The sequence below is a fragment of the Notolepis coatsorum genome (genome assembly GCF_963971535.1).
Source record: "Notolepis coatsorum genome assembly, chromosome: 5".
In the NCBI taxonomy this organism is placed as follows: Eukaryota; Metazoa; Chordata; class Actinopteri; order Aulopiformes; family Paralepididae; genus Notolepis; species Notolepis coatsorum.
The window spans coordinates 26,276,138-26,299,672 of NC_140169.1; the positions used below are offsets into that span (position 1 = coordinate 26,276,138).

Sequence of the window (23,535 nt, forward strand, 5' to 3'; positions counted from 1 at the left end):
ATGGTCACAATGTTATTTGTATAGAAAACAGTGCAGCTGCAACAGATAGCACTTTATTGATATTTTTCTGTATTTAAAAAAATAAATACACGATTTTCTGTTTGATAAATGGTCACACTATGTTATTTTTATGGAAAACAGTGCAGCTGCAACAGATAGCACTTTATTGATATTTTTCTGTATTTAAAAAAATAAATACATGATTTTCTGTTTGATAAATGGTCACACTATGTTATTTTTATGGAAAACAGTGCAGCTGCAACAGATAGCACTTTATTGATATTTTTCTGTATTTAAAAAAATAAATACATGATTTTCTGTTTGATAAATGGTCACACTATGTTATTTTTATGGAAAACAGTGCAGCTGCAACAGAGCACTTTGATATTTTTCTGTATTTAAAAATATAATACATGATTTTCTGTTTGTTTCCCGGTTTCAATGGGTTAAATAAACGTTATTTTGAAAGCAAGCACTTTTGTCATCATTGTAGCAAAAAAGACAGGACCGCAAAAGTCTTTATCGTATGTAGGGGTGCCCTGGAATATTTTTTTGGACACAGGGGTGCCTTGGCAGCAGAAAGGTTGAGAACCCCTGTATAAAGGACACAGTGATGAGTGTCGTATCTATCATTAGTGATTAATCTGAGAGCAGAGACAACCCTTTAAGCTCCCATGAAACCTGTGCTGGGTCAGGGTGCCAATAATACAATGTGTAAAGCTTGGCTTTCCTGGCTTAGCCCCCCATCCACCCTTGTGTGTGTGTGTGTTATGTTGGTCTGTTTGTCTCACTACCATCTTCCCTTAGTGAAAAACGCAATCTAAATCATGTATTATTATCATCATCAACATCATCATCATCATTATTATTATTAAGTCTAAATCATAGAGTCCATCCAATGTTTTAGAGAACTCTGAAAGACTGAATGAATGGGCGAGTGAGTGAGTGAGTGAGTGAGTGAGTGAGTGAGTGAGTGAGTCAGTGAGTGAGTGAGTGAGTGAGTGAGTGAGTGAGTGAGTGAGTGAGTGAGTGAGTGAGTGAGTGAGTGAGTGAGTGAGTGAGTGAGTGAGTGAGTGAGTGAGTGAGAGAGTGAGTGAGTGAGTGAGTGAGTAAGTGAGTGAGTGAGTGAGTGAGTGAACAAATGAATGAATGCTATCTGTAACACTAACGTGGCTTCTTGCCTGTGTCCTTGCAGGTCTGCTGGAGAGCAGCATGCGTCTGAAGCCCCACGAGGCCCAGAGCTACAGGAAGAAAGCCCTGTGGGTGTCCTGGATCTCCATCGTAGTCACACTTATCCTGGCTGTAGCTGCTTTCAGTAAGTACCTCCCACATATACAGTACATATACTACAATGTAATGTGGGGTTGCTACTTTTAGACTAAGCTGCAAACAAATTTTCACCTCCACATCCTTTGCACAATAACCTTGAATATTGGTGAAAATAGTCCCCCCCCCCCCCCCCCCACTGGCTGGAACAGATAAATTTTTCTGTGAAACAATTCAGTTCATATGTAACTGTAACAAACAGTGTATTTGTAGGCTAGTTGTGGTGCACAATTATGTCTAATGGTGATAAATTAGACTAATGGTGACTGGTAGGATTCAGAAAGGTCACGACAGCAGTCAGCAATACCCGGGGAATGATGTCAGCATTTTGTTCATTCAACAGTTCATTCATTGTCTTGTGTGTTAGGAGTCATCCTGACTGTGAAAGTTTCCTTCTCTGTGGGTCTTAAGAGGAAGCGTTGTCACTTGAGGTCTCCGCTTGGGAGCATGTCTATATTCCCCGGGTTCTATGTTTCCCGGGTGCTATGTTCCCCGCTCGCGATAAAAAGGGTTCTATGTTCCCTGGGTTCTATGTTCCCCGCTCCCGCTAAAAAAAGGGTCCTATGTTTCCCGCTACTCCCGAAAAAGCGACAGAGTTGTGTGAGGGTGTAGATGGTGCAACAGATTCGCAAGTAGGCATATCAATGCGTGGTGAGGGGGGCCAGTGTTCTGCTGAATTCTGCTGCTTCCTCGAAAAATGCTGCCGTAGCACGAATCGATAGGCGTCTGCCGAATTCTGTAATATATATACGGTTATGTGTTGCTGTTATAATTATTATTATTATTATTGGCCTATTTATATAATTTTATTATTGTTATTATTATTATTATTATTATACATTTTTGACTGTTTGACTTCAAGTTTAATTACAGATGGGTTGGTTGCAATAAAAGCTTATTTTGGATTGATTATTGACATATCTACTGTATTTCTTTGATTTCGTTTGAGAAAACTACAGAATAATGTAGCCTATATATACAGTACATAATCCAACATATGTGTAAAGAAACAACATATTCCAGTTAACGGTATATTTTTTTAATGATTCATTACGGTATAAATTAGGTTAACTGGAGCTGCGTATTGCTGGCTCTCATATTTGCGAATACAACAGCGTTCACCCTGATGTAAACAAAACAAGTCATTGATAAGTGACGGCCATATTAGACACATAGCCATAATTTAAGATATAGTTTATGCATTCGCAAATATGAGAGCTCTGTCATTGAAGGGGCTTGTCGCGGCTCCTGCACGGGCGTAAGCGATAACTGGCGGCGATAAGGGGGGCGTGCTAGCGTAGGGTCACGTGGGCTTAGTGGCCAATCAGAGGAACCCAGAAACCGAACAGCGTTGTAGAAGGCATAGACGCTACCGGGCCTGTAACAATGTGGCTTTTTCACACCGCCGGTAGCCGGTGCGCTCTTACGGGGGCAGCCTTGGTGGCGAGCGCCGCCGGTAGCCGATGCGCTCTTACGGGGGCAGCCTTGGTGGCGAGCGCCGCCGGTACCCGGTGCGCTCCTACGGGCAGCCTTGGTGGCGAGTGCCGCCGGTAGCCGGTGCGCTCCTACGGGCAGCCTTGGTGGCGAGCTGCTTCCTTGGGGCTTTTTTTTTCGGGGAGCGGGGGAACATAGGATCCTTTTTGACAATTTTTTTTTTGGGAGCAGGACCGCCAGGGAACATAGAACACTTTTTTCGGGAGTGGGGAACATAGGACCCCCCTTTTTATTTGGGGGGGGGGGGGGGGGGGGGGCATAGAACCCGGGGAACATAGGGATGACCCCCTCTGCTTCCTCCTTAGTCCTCAGTGCAAAGTGCAAACATACGAGCTGATCCTTCCCGCAGAGTAGTTGAACAGTTCCCTTTTTTGCATGGAGTTCAGATTACTGCAGAGAGAGAGAGAGTATACCCCAGGCTATATTCTGTTCATAGCAATTTTAAGAGAACATGTTGCTTGTTTTTTATGTAATTAAAACCATTGTGGGAAATCATTAGGCTGAGAACGCAGTGCTTTGTTAAATTACAAAATAACTTTTTAAGTAAAAGAATTTATTTATTTTACGTAATGTCTTAGTCAATAGGAGAGGAGTCAGAGAAGCCGATTCCTAGAACTCTGGCAAGGTTAGCCTGATGTCAGACCCATGGAATGTACACAAGCTAGCTATGGAGCTAGCTATGGAGCTAGCTATGGCGTACGTTCCATGCATGGGACTGACGTGTCTGGCTGTGGCAGTGGTAGTGTCTTCATCTCAGAAACTCAACTCAAATCATTAGTTTTTCACACAATGATGGCTATAATGATCAATTTGTTTTTATTATATTTCCAAACACAAAGAAGCATGAATGAAACAAGATAAACCACCGTCCCTCCCTCCCCATCATGCGTCGACCCCCCCACCCCATACGGTACAAAGAAGGTTTAAATCACAAGGATACTTTATTTTAATTTTTTAAATTTTTTTATGAAACCCTCCATCTAGACTTAGTCTGGAGGAGGGATATACCAGACCTGGAGACAGACTTTGACTGGCAATTGGCCTGGGCAAATGTACGACTTGCATCAAGGAACCCGGACCATCAACAAATCAATCTTAACTATATTCACAGGACATACTTAACTAAATCAAATTTATTTATTTCTTTATTTATTTTTATATTTATTTATATTTATATTTACTCCTATAAGACTGAACAAAATGGGTCTTAAACAAGACTCCAAATGCTCCCTATGTATAAATGGGGACGAAGGGACATTTATGCACATGTACTGGGACTGCCCACCAGTTAAGATATTTTGGAAAGAAGTGACCCAGCAATTAGCAAATCTCTTAACTCTGGATATACCTGTACACCCCTCTGTATTACTGCTAAATGATGTATTTGAGCATGCAGTACCTCCACAGCTAAAGAGATTGGTTTTATCCGGTATCACAGTGGCTAAAAAGCTGATAGCATCACGATGGTTTCAACCGGAAAAAATGTGCCTGAAGGTCTGGACTCTTACATATCTCGATGTGATTTATCAAGAAATATCTACAGCAAGAATTTTGGGTCTCAATGAATCCAAAATGACATTGTGGTTAGAAGTGGTGGAGGGAATAAAAGCTAGCATATAATGGTAGTGTCTGGTTAGGAACAAGTTATAATGGTTGGATTATCCAATGGGGGGTCCGGGAGGGGGGGGGGGGGGGGGGTTCGAGCTGGAGCATATGTATGTAGGTTTTTAGATAACAGGTATTAGGGGTATATCCTATATAAGACATTTGACTAAATGGTAATTTCATTGGATATGCACTGTGAATTAATGCTTGTATATCTTATCGTGTGTTGTCATGTTTGTTTATGTGTTTGTTAAAAAAAAAAAAAAAAAAAAAAATACAAAAAAAGGATACTTTATTTTGGTTAAAAAAAGGTTAAATAAAAATTAAAAATATAAATACACACACAGTATAAATAATATGGATCTAGTCAGTGTCCATAAATGAAATGTTTTTAGTCCAGCACCATGTATTCTATAAACATGAGGCCAGTGGGTTCCAGGGTCCCCATACAAATGTGTAATAGTTTAATATCATAAAAATTGTATTCACTAGAAGTTTAGCACAATGAGAGCATGTATACAAATTACTATTCTGATCATAGTTTTCACTATCTCCTCACCTACAGTATAGACAGTCATGGAATAATTCATATCCAACAACAAATATTTTCTCAGATGGGGGTCCCTGGAACAAAATCGTATCAAATGGGGGACCCTGTTGTCTATTTTGGGGTCCTTGACGTGAAATAGTTTGAGAACCACTGTATGCATTGTATGCATTGTATATTATAAACAATTGTTATGGTGGCTTCCAATGAAGGGTAAAACGTTTTTACAGTTATCTTGTGACAATAACAATGACTATATGGATGTATATGAATTCATTTCATAAACTCTCCCACAACAAAATGAGTCACTTGCACGAGGATATTTGACAGTTTCTAAACGAAAATTGTGAAATTATAGTTTCCAATGAAGTTGTGTTTGTTGTCTTGTGACAGTGGTGGTGCTCATGACTCAAGCCTATACTGGTCTGGTTCTACTGGGCTGCTGCTTTGTCACTATGTGAACCACAGTCTTCTGTTGGGATAAATGCCTTGCTCAAGGGTATTTTGACAGGTATTGAGAGAGTAGTAGTAATAGTAGTAGTAGCAGAATTAGAATTAGAATTAGAAGTAGAATGCTCGCACCACTGCTTTTAACCTGGGCAGAGCGTCAGGAAATATGGACGAGTATAAGGCTACAGTGTATACCAGGGGTGGCCAACCAGTCAGAGATTAAGAGCCACAAAAATTACTGTGGTACCACAAAGAGCCACACCATATACCAGCATTTCTCAACTTTTTTTTTCAGTCACGGCACCCTTCATGTGTTTATAGGTCTCACCCTCTGGCCTCTGAAGCTGCTAATGTCTTTTTTATTTGGGCCTCACAGGGTTAAAAGTACCCTGTGAGACCCACGGTTGCAAAATTACAAAATCACTTTTAGCCATTTAAAAAAAAAATCTGTAAATGTTTATTTAAAAAAATTTAAGCACATGTATAGTCAATTGGTCCTGTTGTTCAGCCTCACAATGCTATTTGATAGTAAATGTGTTTATATGTCTCACCCTCTGGCCTCTGGAGTTGCTAATGTCTTTAAAATTTTGGCCTCACAGGGTTAACCTCTTATGCCAGAGATATAAAGTAAAAGTGTATATTTTCAGCATTACGTTTGTTTACCAATGATTTTAACTGTTATTAGTGAAATATAAGATTATAGAAATCTCAGGGCATTGAGTCGGAAACCGGCGCATATTGACAGGAGGAAGTGGAGCTGCCAAAAGTGAGTGTAGTCTTTTGAAGGAAGAGACTCAGGGCTTTCGAATTTAGAAAAACTACCCTACCCAGCTCACACCAGCCCCTGTCAATCATCTGACTTCTGGATTAACTTTTTTATTTCTCTTATTTTTTGGGATTATCTCCCACAAACCTGAACGTTATTGCCATAAAACAGAACATAGTTAGTTTCTCTACCTTTCTGTGACCGTCTAGCAAAAAACGGTGTTGCAATATGATGAAAAATGGTGGATAAATTTACATTATAAAAAAGATGGCAGAATTCAGTATTGTATCTACCAAACATTCTGTTTAATCATATTCCCTTTATTCATTTGCTTAGACTTTTCAGGTCTGGTCAATTTTAGCATGGTGTTATTCACAGTCAAAGATACAATTTATTTTTATTTATTTGTATTTTTTATATAATTGATATTCTCCTTTGGTCCATTACAATTTACTCAAGCCTAGTAACAGACATACTATTTCTGACACTGGGAATACATTCCCTGAGATCCATAGATGTCCCTAGATTCAGATACCAAGAACATGCAAATGGACCATTTAAAAAAAAATCTGTAAATGTTTATTCTACGTCCTTATGGAATGAGTGACTGGAAGAGTCACACATTGATGGGCAAAGAGCCACATGCGGCTCGCGAGCCGCGGGTTGGCCACCCCTGGTCTATACTCTGCGCAAGGCTGTAAAGCTTGCTAAGAGGACATACGCTGGCAAGATAGAGGCACAAATGGCCCAGAACGACACAAGAGGTTTATGGCGAGGACTACGGACGATAACTGACTACAAAGTCAGCGGCCCCTCAATGGGGAGTGCCGACACCTCTCTCGCGGACCAGCTCAACTCCTTTTACGCGTGGTTCGGTGCAAACAGTAGCGACGCTAGCTCACCGGCTAACAACGTCACTGACGCACCGGCCATCGTGGGGGGGCATCCACGGGGGGGGGGGGGGGGGGCACTCTCTCAGTGACGGAACACAGTGTGAGAAGAGCATTTATGCGGGTGAACACCAGAAAAGCAGCTGGCCCAGATGGGATAGCAGGACGGATACTTAAGTTTAACCAGCTAGCCCCAGTGTTCACCACCATATTTAATCTATCCCTGGCTGAGTCCGTGGTTCCTGCCTGCTTCAAGGTGTCCACTATAATACCGGTACCAAAAAAATCATCCCCAGCAGGTCTTAATGACTACAGACCGGTGGCACTCACCTCTGTGGTCATGAAATGTTTTGAGAGGCTGGTTAAGGATTACATTTGTGCCTCCCTACCCTATCCAGTGATATGGACCCTTTTCAATTTGCATACAGGCCAAACAGGTCCACTGATGATGCGGTCTCTCAGGTACTACACAGCACCCTCTCTCACCTAGACAGCCAGAAGGGGGGCTATGTGAGACTGTTGTTCATTGACTATAGCTCAGCGTTCAACACCATAGTCCCCACCAGACTGGTGGACAAGCTGATCGAGCTGGGTCTGAGCTCCGCTCTGAGCGCCTGGATACTGGACTTTCTGAGTGAAAGGCCTCAAGCGCCTCAAACACCATCACCCTGAGTATCGGGTCCCCCCAGGGCTGTGTTCTGAGCCCCCTGCTGTATTCACTCTACACACATGACTGTGTGGCCAAGTTCAGCTCCAACTCCATAGTGAAGTTTGCGGACGACACAGTGGTGGTGGGGCTGATCTCTGACAACGACGAGAAGGCCTACCGGGAGGAGGTTGATGCACTGGCACGCTGGTGTCAGGACAACAGCCTGCTCCTGAACATTGGTAAAACCAAGGAGCTGATCGTGGATTTTAGGAGAACACAGCAGGGGACACACACACCACTGTGGATAAACGTGGCTACCGTGGACAGGGTGAGCAGCTTTAAGTACCTGGGGGTCCACATCTCAGAAGACCTGACATGGACAACACACATAGTCGTAAAGAAGGCGAAGCAGCGCCTCTACCACCTGAGACAGTTAAGGAAGTTCAGAGTATCGGGGAAGATACTCCAGTCCTTCTACTCCGGAGCTGTAGAGAGCATCTTGACTGGAAACATCACTGCCTGGTATGGAAACAGCAAGGCATAGGACAAGAAGGCCCTACAGAGAGTGGTGCGCTCAGCTGAGCGTACTACGGGTATTGCACTACCACCCCTGCATGTCTTATATAACAAGAGGTGCAAATCCAGAGCCTGCAGAATAATGAAAGACCCTCACCACCCCAACAACAGCCTGTTCAAGCTGCTGCGGTCAGGCAAACGCCTGCGCACATCAGCAACTAGGACAGAGAGACTTCGGCTCAGCTTCTTCCCCCAGGCCATCAGAGTGAACACTGAACTCTCCACACACAAGCACACATGAGCACACACACACAACACACACACACTAACAGTCACTTTAGCATGAACACACACACACACATGCTGCACACGCTCACACTCAATGGTCACTTTACACAATGAAAAGGTCACTAAAAAAATGTATAAATAAAGAACAGGAGTGGTTCTTGTATAGTAAATAGATGGATACAGCAAGATAGCATAAGGATATATAGTATAACTGTAGATTGTATAGGATAGTATTGTATAGTAGTGTACATAAGACCCAGTGCCTCATCCATAGCTAACATTGTATTGCAGGACCTTAGCATGGCTTTACCATGCTTTTTGTAAACTTTATGTACATTATACCTTATGTCTTATTCTTATTACTTGTATTATTGCACAAATGTCTTATTCTTATTACTTGTATTATTGCACAATCGCTGCGGGCATGACCTCCCGCATTTCACTGTATGCTTGTATGCCGTGACAAATAAAACTCTTGTCTTGACTTGAGCAGCAATAGTAGTAGTAGTAGTAGTAGTAGCAATAATAATATTAGTAGTAGTAGTATCAGCAATAGTAGTAGTAATACTAGTAGTAGTAGTAATAATAATAATAATAATAATAGTAGTAGCAGCAATAGTAGTAGTAGCAATATTAGTAGTAATAATAATAATAATAATAATAATAATAATAATAATAATAATAATAATAATAATAATAATAATAATAATAATAATAATAATAATAGCAATAGTACTAGTAGTAGTAGTCATAGTAATCATAGTAGTAGGGGTGCTTTGACTGCTCCTCTGTGTGTCACAGGCTCAAGTTAGAAAGATAAATAGATGTGTGAGAGAGAGAGTGTGGAGAGAACAAGACAGCTAGAAATAGAGAGCAACAGAGAAAGACTTTGAACTCTCATTACAAAGAATGAGAGCGACCCAGAAAAAGAGAGTTTTAGATCAACATTGTCAGTGAAAGATTACAATACTATAAAGATAGTCCACAAAGACTGTGTGACAAATATTGCCAGAGGAATAAAGAGTTGTGTGTGCGTGGGCACATTTCATAAACCTTCAACCTATCAAGGAAAAACAAATGAAAAAGAGACACAAATGTCACAAACTTGAAACAGTTAACCACCACTGTAAGTCATAATCACATATTTAAATGTGAATGAATTGCTAACTAACATTCCCACTCCGGAGCAGGTCTCTTTCAGAGTGAAGGTGTGATGGTACACCATGTACCGTGAGGAGTTGGACGCTGTGTGAACAAAAGGTTCTATACAACACCAAACACCAAAAAATGGCTCTTGAGCTGCAGTCAATAGGAACGTTTTCTTTTGGCACGACAGAGGCGTTTCATTTGAAACAGTGCTCAGTGCCATACACATTAAACACCCCTGTCTCTGTGTGGCGATGTACCAATACCAGAGATAGAGATACATAGAGTGTGCACTCCTGATCAGCCTAATTTACCTGTCTCAATATCTCAAGCCCTGCCCTCCTTTGTTGATCCTCAAATCACAACTGTTGCCTCCCTCAGAATTCTATTAAATCATAATCACAGACAGTGAATTAGAATAAAATCAAATCAAATGTATTTGTATAGCCTGAGATCACATGGAATTGTCCCCCTTTCTTTTTTTTTTTTTTTTTTTTTTTTTTACAAGTCAAGAAGAAATATCACAATAGATCCAGAACAAAAAACACCATAAAATCCATATAGAAAATGCATAGTATTTCACAATACTTGTGAAAGTGTGAAAGTGGAGATTGTTATTTTTGTTCACATACTGCACGTTTCTAAATGGGAGCATTTCAAACAAACATAGGTGTGAGAAGACTGGAAGAGGTGGACAGATGAGAATAATGACGGAAGAAAAGAGAAGGAACAGGGAGGAGAGAGGGAGAGGTATGGAGAGAGGGAGCAGAGGAGATATGTGGTCTGTCCGATTCAAGGACTTTGGGGTGAGGTCTCGGCTTTACTCTAAAAAAACCCATTCCATCAAGCTGGTGTGGACAAAGTGTCCATATCATCCAATGTGCTCGGCTTTACATGTAGGGCAAAACACCCCTCTTCACGGTTATCCAAACAATAGTCTTCAACCTTCCATAATCTTCAGTATTCAGATAATACATTTGTGGACCAATGTTTGTTTACTCACGACCCAGGGTTTGTGACGTCCAAACCTCCCTCCGCGTGCTTTCACTGTGGAGACAGCATGTGCTCTCCAGCACCTCAAAGTTGCCTCTGCCCTTGTGCCTTCCTGGTCATGAAAACTACTTTCGTGTGTGTGTGTGTGAGCACAGCGGTGTCTGTGTTTATTATTATTTCATGAAATTGGGAAAATATCTTCATTTTACATATATGTTCATTGTGTCAAAGGCTTATAATTTGAAACACTCACAAAAAGTTATAGTGGTTAGAACCAACGGTGGTCCTGGTCATGTTTTCTACTCCAACCGCTCCCATGTTAAAGGGCATTTTTAATCTGCTCTCATTCGTTAAATTCTAGATACAATTACCAAACGCATTGCATAATCCACAACAGTAGGACCTGCTCTAATTTTAAGATGTGCTGTTACCGATGTAAAACACAAGGTGGCGTAATTGCTCTACAGCTCACTTTGCCACAACTCAAGGGAAGGTGGGAGGTCTTCAAGCCGGCCAAAGTGACTGAATGGTGGGATATAGGCATTCGGGGGGTGGGGGGGGGGGAGCGAGCGAATTTTCAACAGAGTGCATGCACCAGGAGAACCGGACCCCCCTGGTCTATAGCGTGTCACACGCTGATACACGAGCCCCCCAGGCCCGCCTCGCTCCAATGAGGAAGTCCATTTCACGGAGGACCTCTGGTCGTCCGCCGACGAGCGACCAGTGTAGAAGATTCTACCGGGAGATTTACTAGAGACCGCCCGCAGGACTTTCTGGTAATTATAAGCGTCTACTAACGTTTAGCGTCTCTGCTATTTCTGGCCGAATTAGTCAACGTTTATTTTTTTTCTTTCTGATTCTTATTCAGAGGTATTTCGTCGAGATTACATACCGTGTAATGTGGTATCAGAAATGTGTAGAAATATGATAAATATGGCTATTTATCCGTTTTTTTCCGATAAAAACGGACGTGGTATCAAACAAACACAGATTTAAGTGCTTACAATTCCGAAATATATGTAATCTGTTAGAGATATATTGAGATTAGGCTATTCTATTACTGTTAATCATGGGGATTTTTTTTTTTAAATGGTAAAGTCAAGTAAGTCAAGTCAAGTAATTTATTTATATAGCACGTTTAAAAGCCCAAGAGCCAACCAAAGTGCTGTACAATCAGAGCTTAAAATCAATGTCCTAATATAAAATACACAAATACAAAAATATAAAAAGGCACAGCAGGACAAGACAGTACATTCAGAGAGTAGGACAGTAAGACAACACACGAATAGGGGAACACAAAGTACAGTAGCACACAGGGGACAGAGGAGCATAATAAGAGATACAAGAGGGAGGGGGCAGGATAAAATTACATGGGAGTGTGTGAGTTAGGGTGTGGGAGAATCAGGGTTTATTGAAGGCCAGGGAATAGAAGTGGGTTTTTAGACGGGCCTTAAATGTCTCCAGTGAGGGGGCAGATCGGATCTCCAGGGGAAGCTGGTTCCATAGCTTGGGGGCCACGGCCTTGAAGGAGCGATCGCCTCTCTTTTTGAGTCTGGTGCGGGGGGGGACCAGCCGAGCCTGGTTGGAGGATCTTAGTGACCTGGGTGCTGCGTAGGGGGTGATGAGTTCGGTGATGTATAAGGGTGCTGCACCCGATAGTGCTTTAAAGGTGAGGAGGAGGATTTTAAAGTCTATTCTAAATGGGACTGGGAGCCAGTGTAGGGAGGCTAGGACTGGTGTGATGTGCTCTCTCTTTCTGGTACCGGTAAGGAACCTAGCTGCAGAGTGCTGGACCATTTTGAGGCGGGACATGGCTGTCTGACTGATGCCGGTGTAGAGGGCATTGCAGTAGTCAAGGCGTGAGGTTATGAATGCATTGACTACCGTTTCCAGGTCAACGGGTGAGAGGATTGGTTTAATTTTACTGATGTTGCGGAGTTGAAAGAAGCATGTTATATGGCTTTGATCCAAGGCTCATTTTTGTCAAAATCCTTCAAAATCCTTAGGGAGTTACAAGGGTAAGGCCATGTCCAGACGGAGACAAGTTTGGGTGTATCCGCCAAAATATTTTCTCGTATGCACATTTCGTCCACACGGAACCGCATTCTGGGAGCCTGAATACGCTATTTTCTGAAAAAGGGTCCCAGAGTGAACAAATCTGAAGACGCCACCCTTGCGTTTCCGTCTTTACAAGCCAGTACGCATCTTTCCTGAACCGATGACGCAATAGCCCACCTCTCCCAAAACCCGCATGCGCAAACCTTGTTTCGCTTGTTCACCAACAATCTCAACATTTGTATTCTAGACATTTTCAACAAGTATATTAGCTAGCTTAACTAGTGTTAGCTCAAAAACACAAAACCGGACGACACAAGTTGTTCCGCTAGCGATAACAACAATAATACTTCCGGTCGGGGGGTTTCAAAATAAAAGAGCAAAGTCTAAAACACAGAAGCTATTGAAAGACGTTTATTCGTTTGGACATATTTCTTGAGACGATTTCGTGTTTACCGATTTAAAAAAAATCACACACACACACACACACACACACACACACACACACACACACACACACACACACACAGAGAGAGAGAGATAAACATTGATGAATAAAGACTGACTCACCAGACCAGGGGGCGTCTCTTTTCATCTCTGCATGGAACCGGAATCAGTCAGTCGGGTCGCGGAAACAGTTCCATCCTCATGGAGCAGAAGTCGAGGAGGCAGCCGTTGCATCTTTTCACCTGCACAGCGCGATCTCTCAGCGGCGGGGGTCTGTGTGGGAGGGACACGCCGCCCCTGTTGCTTCCTGATTCTGCTGCGCAGGCGCACCAACCGACCTGTAGGAGTTGCTGTCCACAACGTCCGATCCCCACCCACCAGCTTTCCACCCCTAACACTGCCAATTGTGTTACTATGAACGACCAGCCAAGCTGGTAGCAATGTCGAGAGCTGTGCTCGAACCCAGCATCTCCTGCATTAGTGGCGAGCGCCTTGCCCACTGCGCCACTTAGCCGCCCAGGCAGAGACAATGTTGAATCAGAGAAAACCCAAACTGTGGGTATATTTATTAGGAAAAGGGAGAATACGGTAACCAGGTTCTCAGACAGTCGAGGGGGTTGGCACACAGACGGGTAGTCAGACAAGCAGGGGATAGTGACCGGGGCTAGGTTCTCAGACAGGTTCTCAGGTCGTAGCCGGGGATGCGGGTTCTCAGACAGTCCAGGAGATTCACACAGAGAAGAGTAGTCGGGCAGGCTAAGGTCATACACGGGGATCCAGAACTCAGGAGCAGGGTGTGGAGCCAGGTAGAGGACTGAGCAAAGGAGGACAAGACAAGTTAGACAAAGCAAACAAACAAGGACTGACATGAGAACGAGCAATACTATAAGGACTAATAGGTAGGGCAATCAGCCGGTAGATGTCAATCAGCTGAGAGAGAGAGAGATAGTAGCTAGGCCGGAATAGAGTGAGAGAAAACCAAGGGTTACAGGAGATGGAGAGCCTGGAGGCTTGGAGTTGCATGACAGGAAATGTATATGGGGTTTTCATGCACATTGTGTTGGGGCCAAACATTCGTTGTAGTGGACTGGATTTGTATTCTGCTCGCTAAGCAGCCGCAGTGAAGGCTGTTCCATATTCAAACAGGGAGGGTCCGCTGGGTGTTCGACAACCAGGATGATTTTCACATTTGCCTCACGCAGGCCTGTTAGGAGCTGGGTTTATACCGCAGTGGCTGTCTGACACATAGATAGCTGCCCCATCAATCTGTCACTATGCCAAGACACATTTGGATGTTTATGGGAGAGGCCATGGTGGTGGAGCCTGTAGAGGGAACGATGGAGGGATGGATGCTGGGTGGGGAGGGAGGGGTTGGGGGGATGCATGTGTATGAATACATTGTGTTGTTATTTACATGCACACATCTTCTCAATGCCTACATACTGTCTACCATGGAGCACTGAGGTTTATTAGAAACTTTAAAGCCCTTACTCACCATTGCTCTTTGTATGCTCAGGTTGGATGGTCTGCCTCTGTGTTTATTATTATATATATATTTTTTACATCCTTCAAAAAGTATTGGAAGTTATTGTCTTATTTCTACTATCTGTCCCTAAAGCCCAGGACTGAATTGGGGGAAAGGAAGTTAAGCTGCTCCCTCTGCTTGGAATCAGTTGCAAAATTAAGTTTGTTCGCCATTTGTTTTGTTGCCGTGTGAAATATTATTGAAAGTGTATCTTGATGCGTGTGTCTGCAGCACCGTCGTTTGCCAAGTTTAGTATTTAGTTTATCCCATTTTGGAGACTTGTTTTCTCCCCTTTATTTCCCCCTGTTTAGTGTTTATGTTATCGTTTTCATGTTTTGTGAGACTGAGCTGTCTCCCCTTTTGTTTGCTCTGTGTCAACGTGCCACTCGCTACTCAAAAATAAAAAAGTATTGCTTATTTTGTGAAAATCACCTCCTGCATCCCATCTCCTCTGTTCTGCACTGCACCTGGGTCCAACACACCTAACCCAACTGTAACAGGAGGCACATCTGGCTGCAGATGTTTTGACTGATATAGCCCCTGTATGAACCCTGATGTTGATGAATTGTGACAAACATTGATGAAAATGTTTGATATTTTGTGATTTTGTGTTTTTATTAGTATTTCCTGTTTTTTTTATTGTTATATGTTTTTATGTCTGCAATTGTGCTGCTGCTGTCTTAGCCAGAACACTCTTGTAAAAGAGATTTTTTTATCTCAATGAGACTTTTCCTGCTTAAATGAGATCAAATCTAATTTCCCTCAATCTCTCTTTCTCTCTCTAACCCTCTTTCTGTCTCGTCTCACTTCTATCTCTCTCTCTCCCTCTCTCTCTCTCTCTCTCTCTCTCTCTCTCTCTCTCTCGCTCTCTCTCTCTCTCTCTCTCTCTCTCTTCTCTCTCTCTCTCTCTCTCTCTCTCTCTCTCTCTCTCTCTTTCTCTCTCTCGCTCTCTCTCTCTCTCTCTCTCTCTCTCTCTCTCTCTCTCTCTCTCTCTCTCTCTCTCTCTCTCTCTCTCTCTCTCTCTCTCTCTCTCTCTCTCTCTTTCTCTCTCTCTATCTCTCTGCAGTAATTGGTCTAGCTTAACCCAGATACATCTAGATGCTCAACACAAAGTTATAAATAAACAGATAAATAGATAAAATAGAATATATTAAATTCTGAATACTGCAGATCCAGCTGTGTTTATAACATTTCCTTTTATTTATTAACATCAAGGAGCTTTACAGAAGAATCAATTGTCAATATTGTGAACAATTATGAAAAGTATTCCAGCTCTTCCTCATCTCTCATCCACAGGAACAGTTTGAATTAAATTCATTTACGTTTAATTGCAACATGACTACGGCCATACTGTCTTTATACCTGTATCACTGTACATATTAATACTACAACTCTGTACATACATGGTAAATGGTAAATGGCTGTTTTTTTTATATAGCGCTTTTATCCAAAGCATTTTACAATTTGTTCCTCACATTTTACCCATTCACTCACACATTCACACACCGACGGCGGAGGCAACCATGCAAGGTGCCAACCTGCTCATCGGGAGCAATTAGGGGTGTCTTGCTCAACGACAAATTGAACCGGGAACCTCCGGATTGTTAGACGACTGCTCTACCTCCCGAGCTACTGTCGCCCCTGATTAGCACTACTCCCAGTCGTACAAATGTATATATTTTATACCCAGTTTAATCACCTGTACATTGGGCCTCATTCACAAAGCGATATAAGAACAGATTTCCTCTTACCTAGCATTTTTTATAATTTTGTTCTTACCTGGGATTCAGCAATGTTTTCTTATTTTTGCTTTTCTCTTAGGCCGAGAGCACTCTTACCCAGATGAGAAAAAGAAATAAAAGCCTACCATTGGTCAATTGCCCCCAAATACGACTTAAAACCCCCCAGAACTTATTGCATGCGTTCTGCTTCTGAAATGGATTATATATGGCTGTTAGAACAGTTAAGGCCCCCACATAGTTGGGCGGAATGTACGCGGAACGGACTCTGCAGAGGTCCGCACATACTCGAAGTGTACTCACAGCGTATGCCCCTTTTCCACTGCATGGTACCTACTCGACTCTACTCTACTCGGCATTTTCGGTTTTCCATTACCAAAGTACCTGGTACCAGGTACTTTTTGGGTACTTTTTGGGTACTTTTTTAGTCCCTGCTCTGTCGAGGTTCCAAGCGAGTAGAACTGGTACCAGAAAAGTCACGTGAAACACTGCAGACCACTGATTGGTCAGAAGAGAGACGCGTCACTCGTTGGAACGTCTGAACAAAACAGAAAGCCGCCATCTTTAATGGCTCGTTTAGGATTAATTATTTGTTTGTAGCAGGAACAAGTGCAATAAACAAAAAAGGATACAGTTACTGTGTATTCTGCCTCATTTATTGATGAAACAAAACCGACATCAACACAATTTGAGAGTTTAGTCTCACAAAAAGATCGCTGATTTGTTAAGCTTGTTGTTAGCTAATGTGCTAGCGTTTTAGCATGGCTATCGTACATAGCGTGATCAGTATAACTCGCTATTGATTGTTTGTACTAGTAACGTTAATGCTAGTAGAATAGACATAACGTGAGGTAATCACCATCCATTTTAAACCGGTTATTACCTAATGCTAACGTTAGCAGATAGACGTGAGAGGTACCGTTAAAGCTTGTTTTTAGCCTAATGCTAATGCTAACGTTAACGTTAGCAGATAGACACGAGAGCCTAGGTAACGTTAAAGCTTGTAGAATAGACACAATGAGAGGTAACGTTAGCGTTAGCGTTAATGTTGTTATTGATTGATTGATTGAAAACTGTGTTTTACTCTGGCTTGCTACAAGCCCTCACAGACATAGCTATACTGGAGCTCTCATGCTGTACACCAGCGGCCCCGCCTCCCCACACGGAGACAAACTGAGTACTTAGTACCTGCAGTGGAAAAGGAACGAAGTACCAGGTACCTAAAGCGAGTAGAGTAGAGTAGGGTAGAGTCGAGTAGGTACTATGCAATGGAAAAGAGGCTTAGTGGACTCAAAGCGTGAAGCTCCAATTTTCTAACCGTGCGGACGTCCATGCCGCTCACTTGGTGTCACACAACAGGCTGCTCGGCGTGTTGATTGACATCAACCTGCATTAAATGTGACACTGACCTGCATTTTACTCTGAACACTCACTCCGTGCCAAGAGAGAGTAGGGCAGGATCATGGTTAAATGGGTAGGATTGGTCCGGTAAAACTTTGGCAGGTAGATGACGCTAAATTTAGTTCTACTATCGCTAATCAAGTTCAAGTTCAAGTTTCTTTAATAGTTGTCATACAGAAGTACAGAATACTTTTATACAAAATGCTTCTTACTGTTACGCTCCAGAGACTGTGCAAGACAAGATAAGTATGAAATAAAATAACATAGTATAGCATGTAAATTAGAAGTAAAAAAATGAGGCCACAGTGTTCAGTATAGACATATGTACAATGTTCGATGCAGAATAGACGTAACTGAGTTACCATATAATATACAATACTATGCAGTGTACTAATATACAATACTATATAGTGCAAGGCAGAAATGGGATGAGGTGCAATTTAGGTACAATTTACAGTAGGTGTACGAGTTGTAGTGCAAATCCTTTATCAATAAATATAAAGTGTGTTTGTGTGATCTAAAGTGTGGAGAGTGGGTGCTGCAGTGTGTTGTTTGTTTAAGTGAGTGTGTGCGTGTGGGTGTGTGTGCTGTGTGCATTTGATGGTTGTTGCATAGTGTTTATTGTTCGTTTAGCAGCCTGATGGCCTGGGGATAGAAGCTTCTTCTGAGTCTTTCTGTGCTCGCCTTAAGACTCCGGTATCGATTGCCTGACCGCAGCAGTTCAAAGAGGCAGTTGTTCGGGTGGCTGGAGACCTTGATGATTCTCTTAGCCTTCCCCCTGCACCGCTTGTTGTAAATGTTCTGGAGGGTGGGAAGCCCCCCTCCAATTGTGCGTTCGGCTGAACGTGTCACTCTTTGTAGTCTGCTACGGTCTTGTGCAGTGCTATTCCCAAACCAGGAGGTGATGTTGCCAGTCAGGATGCTCTCTATTGTACATGAGTAGAAGTTCCTAAGGATCTTCTGACTGACTTGGAACTTCCTTAGGCGCCTGAGGAAGTAGAGGCGTTGTCGTGCCTTCTTCACAACACTGTCAATGTGTGTGGTCCATGTCAAGTCCTCGGATATGTGGGCTCCGAGGTACTTGAAACTGTTCACTCTCTCAACTGGTGCCCCGTCGATGCTGAGGGGGCTGTAGTCCTTGACCCCCGACCTCCTGAAGTCCACAATCATCTCTTTTGTTTTGCTGACGTTCAGGGAGAGGCAGTTCTCCTGACACCACTGTGACAGATTCTCTACCTCTTCCAGGTAGGCCCTCTCGTCGTTGGCAGAGATCAGGCCCACCACTACTGTGTCATCAGCAAATTTGATGATTGTGTTGTTGTTCCGCTGTGCCACGCAGTCATGTGTGTACAGGGAGTAGAGGAGGGGGCTCAGAACACAGCCCTGGGGGGCCCCTATGTTGAGCGTGATGGATGAGGAGGTGCAGTTGCCTGCTCTTACCACCTGGGGTCTGCCCGTCAGGATAATCGCTATCGTTATGTATGAAATTGGTACGCGGTGGTACGCTCGACTATGAAACCTCAAACGACTACGACTGCGGACATGCCGCGCAGAGTCCGGTCCGCTCACAGTACGCCCGACTATGTGGGAGCCTTTAGATGCTCTGGCCGTCCAGGCCGTACGCATAGAACGCATATTTAGAGATCGTCTAGATCTATTTGCAGAGCCAGATGAGTGGCTGCTTAGCCGTTTCAGATTGCCAAGAGAGGTCCTTTTAGATGTATGTGTTACAGCAACAGCCAGGGCTTTTCTCTCCCCTGTATCCGCCCCTTCCTGACAAAAGAAGCCACCCAACTCCTCGTCCAATCAACAGTCATCTCCCGCCTCAACTACTGCAACGCACTGCTCGCTGGCCTCCCGGCCACTGCCACCAAGCCTCTTCAACTCATTCAGAACGCAGCGGCCCGCCTGATCTCAAACCTACCGAAGTCAGCCCATGTCACCCCACTTCTTAGGGACCTGCACTGGCTCCCTATTGCTGCACGAATCCGCTTCAAGGCCCTTGACCTGGCATACCGTGCGGCAAAGGGAACCGCTCCCGCCTACCTCCGGTCAATGGTTTCTAACTACACACCCTCAAGACCCCTACGCTCTGCATCTTCTGGCCGCCTCAGACCTACTCCTATCCGAGCTCCGGGAGGAGGGTCATCAAAGAGAAGTCGCCTATTCTCAGTCCTTGCCCCACAATGGTGAAATGAACTACCCACCCCAGGTAGGACAGCCGAAACCCGTCCAATCTTTCGCCGTCGACTAAAGACGCACTTCTTCAACCATTATCTGAATTTAAAAAATAATATAAAAAAATATATATATATCTAACCCTAACTAACCTTACTGTCATGCACTTGTCCTAATAAACTAACCTACACTGTAGCACTCAACACTTTGATGAACATTGTTACTCAGCTGATAGAGTTGTGCCCTTCCTGATGACTTGTCGTACAGAACTTGTCAGTCGCTTTGGATAAAAGCGTCAGGTAAATGACTAAATGTAAATGTATGTCAGCAGGTTCCCAGGCCCATACATGGTCCTCTTCCTGTTCCCGCCTCACAACCACTCTGTCTACCTGGGCGTGGCCTACACACCTGAGAACCCTCACATCATTAAGGAGCCGGGATAAGAGGCCTGTAAATATCGATTTAGTTTTTAGTTTTTTTTTTGTTACCTGCAACAGGGCAGTTTTAAAACCAGACAGTGGACATACTTGTCTTTCTTGCCTGCAACTTAAAGTAATGGGTAATTGCTTGTCCAAATGACAATACTGACCAAATTGAGATTTATTTTTCTCTTGTCCATTTATTTTGTTTGCTTTCTAATTTAAAATACAGTTTGAAACCGTCTGTACACAGTAGCTAGCAGAGCTAGACTCCAGTCACGAGTCACGGTGCACATGTGCTGTGGTTTGTCCACCAAAAAAGCGCCAAAAGATAGAAAAGAAACTAGCAGAGCCAGAACTGTTCAACTCCCCTGGAGCCACAGCCAGCAGAGAAGCCGGTTTACTTTCGCTTTTAAACCAGCTGCAGCCTGATAACTGGAGTGTGAGGGGATGTAACACGAAAGATGGCGGCAACGACAAAGAATTGCTGCAAAATAAACATACATCTGTTGTTAAAAAATAAAAATAAATTTTTTTTTTTTTTTTTTTACTTATAACAATTTCGATAATTATCGATATCGAATGATATGATAACATTATCATATCGTTATCGCGATATGATTTTTTGCCATATCGCCCAGCCCTACTCTGGAGCCTCAACTCAGACACAACATACGACGGTCAAATCCTGTGCCTCCACACCTACCACACCACACACAAGTTCTGAGCTCACTCTGGGTTTTAGCCACAGGGACCTTTCAGAGAGAGATAGGTGACAGGTCAGGTATTTCCCAACCTACTGCACAATTGGCTCTTGACAAGCCAATACCTAATAAAATAAGTCATTCGAATAATAGAAGCCTACTTTGCTGGAATGATTCATTTCGCACATACACAGTATGTGTGTGTGTGTGTGTGTGTGTGTGTGTGTGTGTGTGTGTGTGTGTGTGTGTGTGTGTGTGTGTGTGTGTGTGTGTGTGTGTGTGTGCACTCGTGCGCTGAGGCTGCCTCACTAAGTCGTTTATTTATCCACCCTGGTTGGATGGTGTATATTGTACTTGTGCTGTATAATAACAATTAGGGCTGTCAGTTTATCGCGTTAATTATATTAATTAATTACACAGCAAATTATCGCGTTATGAAAATTAACTCAAAATGTATTACAAAAAAAAGAAAATTAATAATATTATTTTTTTGTCTCATTCATTCCATAATAATGTAGAATACACATTTACAGACTTTTTTTAATATGGTCCATTTGCATGTTCTTGGTATCTGATTCTATAGGGACATCTATGAATCTCAGGGAATGTATTCCCAGTGTCAGAAATACTGTGGGCTAGATCCACAAAGAATGGATTGCACGGTGTAAGTTGCACCCTTACTTACAATTAATTATGAATTGAAAATGGGGGACCCTGATGTAAACAAGACAAAAGTCTTTCTCTGGTCTGCATCCCCTTAACAATTGTGTGTATTGAGCCGTACTGTATTGTACCCATTCTGCAATCTGTTAATAACATTTTCATTCAATCAATCAATCTGCGCAGTGATTGATTGAATGAACATTTTATTTTGAGTAAATTGTAATGACTCAAATGAGAATATCAATAAATTTTTTTTTAATCTTTGACTGTGAATAACACCATGCTCAAATTGACCAGACCTGAAAAATCCAAGCAAATTAATAGATGGAAGATGATTAAACAGAAGGTTTTGTAGATACAGTACTGAATTCTGCCATCCGGACACATGCAATTTGAAATATGATTATAGAATATAGAATATCAGGCATAAAATGGTTATGCGATTAAAATGCGATTAATTAGATTAATTAATTACAAATCCTGTAATTAATTAGATACATTTTTTTAATCGCCTGACAGCACTAATAACAATACATTTGAATCTAATCTAATTTTGAGATCAGTCGCAATTCGAGAGCGTTAAGAAAGTATTGGTGAATGGTGAATGAGGCCCATTGTATATTTCTATTGCACTTTACTGTTACATTTGCACTCTGGTTGGATGCCAAACTTATTTTCATTGTACTGTACTTGTGCTGTAGGATGACAGCACTTTGGGATTCTAGTGAATGAAAAGTGCAATACAAATACAATTTATTATTATTATTATTATTATTATTATTATTATTATTATTATTATTATTATTATTATTATTATTATTATTATTATTATTATTATTATTATTATTATTATTATTATTATTATTATTAATATTATTATTATTATTATTATTATTATTATTATTATTATTATTATTATTATTATTATTATTATTATTATTATTATTATTATTATTATTATTATTATTATTATTATTATTATTATTATTATTATTTGAATCTAGTCTAATCTAATCTAATCTAATCTAATCTAATCTAATCTAATCTAATCTAATCTAATCTAATCTAATCTAATCTAATCTAATCTAATCTAATCAGATCGAATCTAATGTAAAACATACACCTGACAGGGTTAGAATGGACCAGTGTGGTCCAGACAACTTGCTGAGTGACTTGCCCTGCCCTTGGCTGCAGCCCTGTGGGTCTAACAGAAGCACTCAGAGTAGTGGAGTGTCTGCTCTTCAGAGAGAAGAAAAGGTGTCAGTCTGGAATTAGAGTCCCTTCACTCAGTAATGTGAGTCTTTGGTCCGCCTGGAATGCAGTGTGTGTGAGGCGTGTACTTTTGGGACAATCCATTTGGCTCTGTGTGCTGGACTAGATCAGTCAATCCTCAGACAGTAACCTGAGCCAGATCTGGATGGGATTCAATCGCCTGGATCCTCAATCTGGTGTCTGTCCCCATCCTGCCTCCATGTCTTTATCCCTCCCTCTCTCAGTCTCTTCCTCCATCTGTCTGCCTCTCTCTCTCTCTCTCTCTCTCTCTCTCTCTCTCTCTCTCTCTCTCTCTCTCTCTCTCTCTCTCTCTCTCTCTCTCTCTCTCTCTCTCTCTCTCACAGTCGGTGTTCTCTCTGGTGTTAAATGACACCTAATCCGGCTCACCCTGACCACCCTCACCAATAGTCAGCCCCTCCTCTCCTCTCCTCTCCTCTCCTCTCCTCTCCTCTCCTCTCCTCT

At 42.3% G+C, this 23,535-nt stretch overlaps 1 protein-coding gene across 1 annotated transcript in view; it reads left to right on the plus strand.

Annotated features, from left to right (window-relative positions):
* The window catches only part of LOC311228133 (transmembrane protein 163b-like), a gene marked incomplete at both ends in the record, with an annotated part of 432,918 nt that overhangs the window by 41,949 nt on the left and 367,434 nt on the right, over positions 1 to 23,535 (plus strand). The window contains one exon of the mRNA XM_084314048.1: positions 1,196 to 1,315. Within this exon, the coding sequence (XP_084170174.1) occupies positions 1,196 to 1,315 (120 nt within the window). The remainder of the gene's footprint in view (positions 1 to 1,195; positions 1,316 to 23,535) is intronic.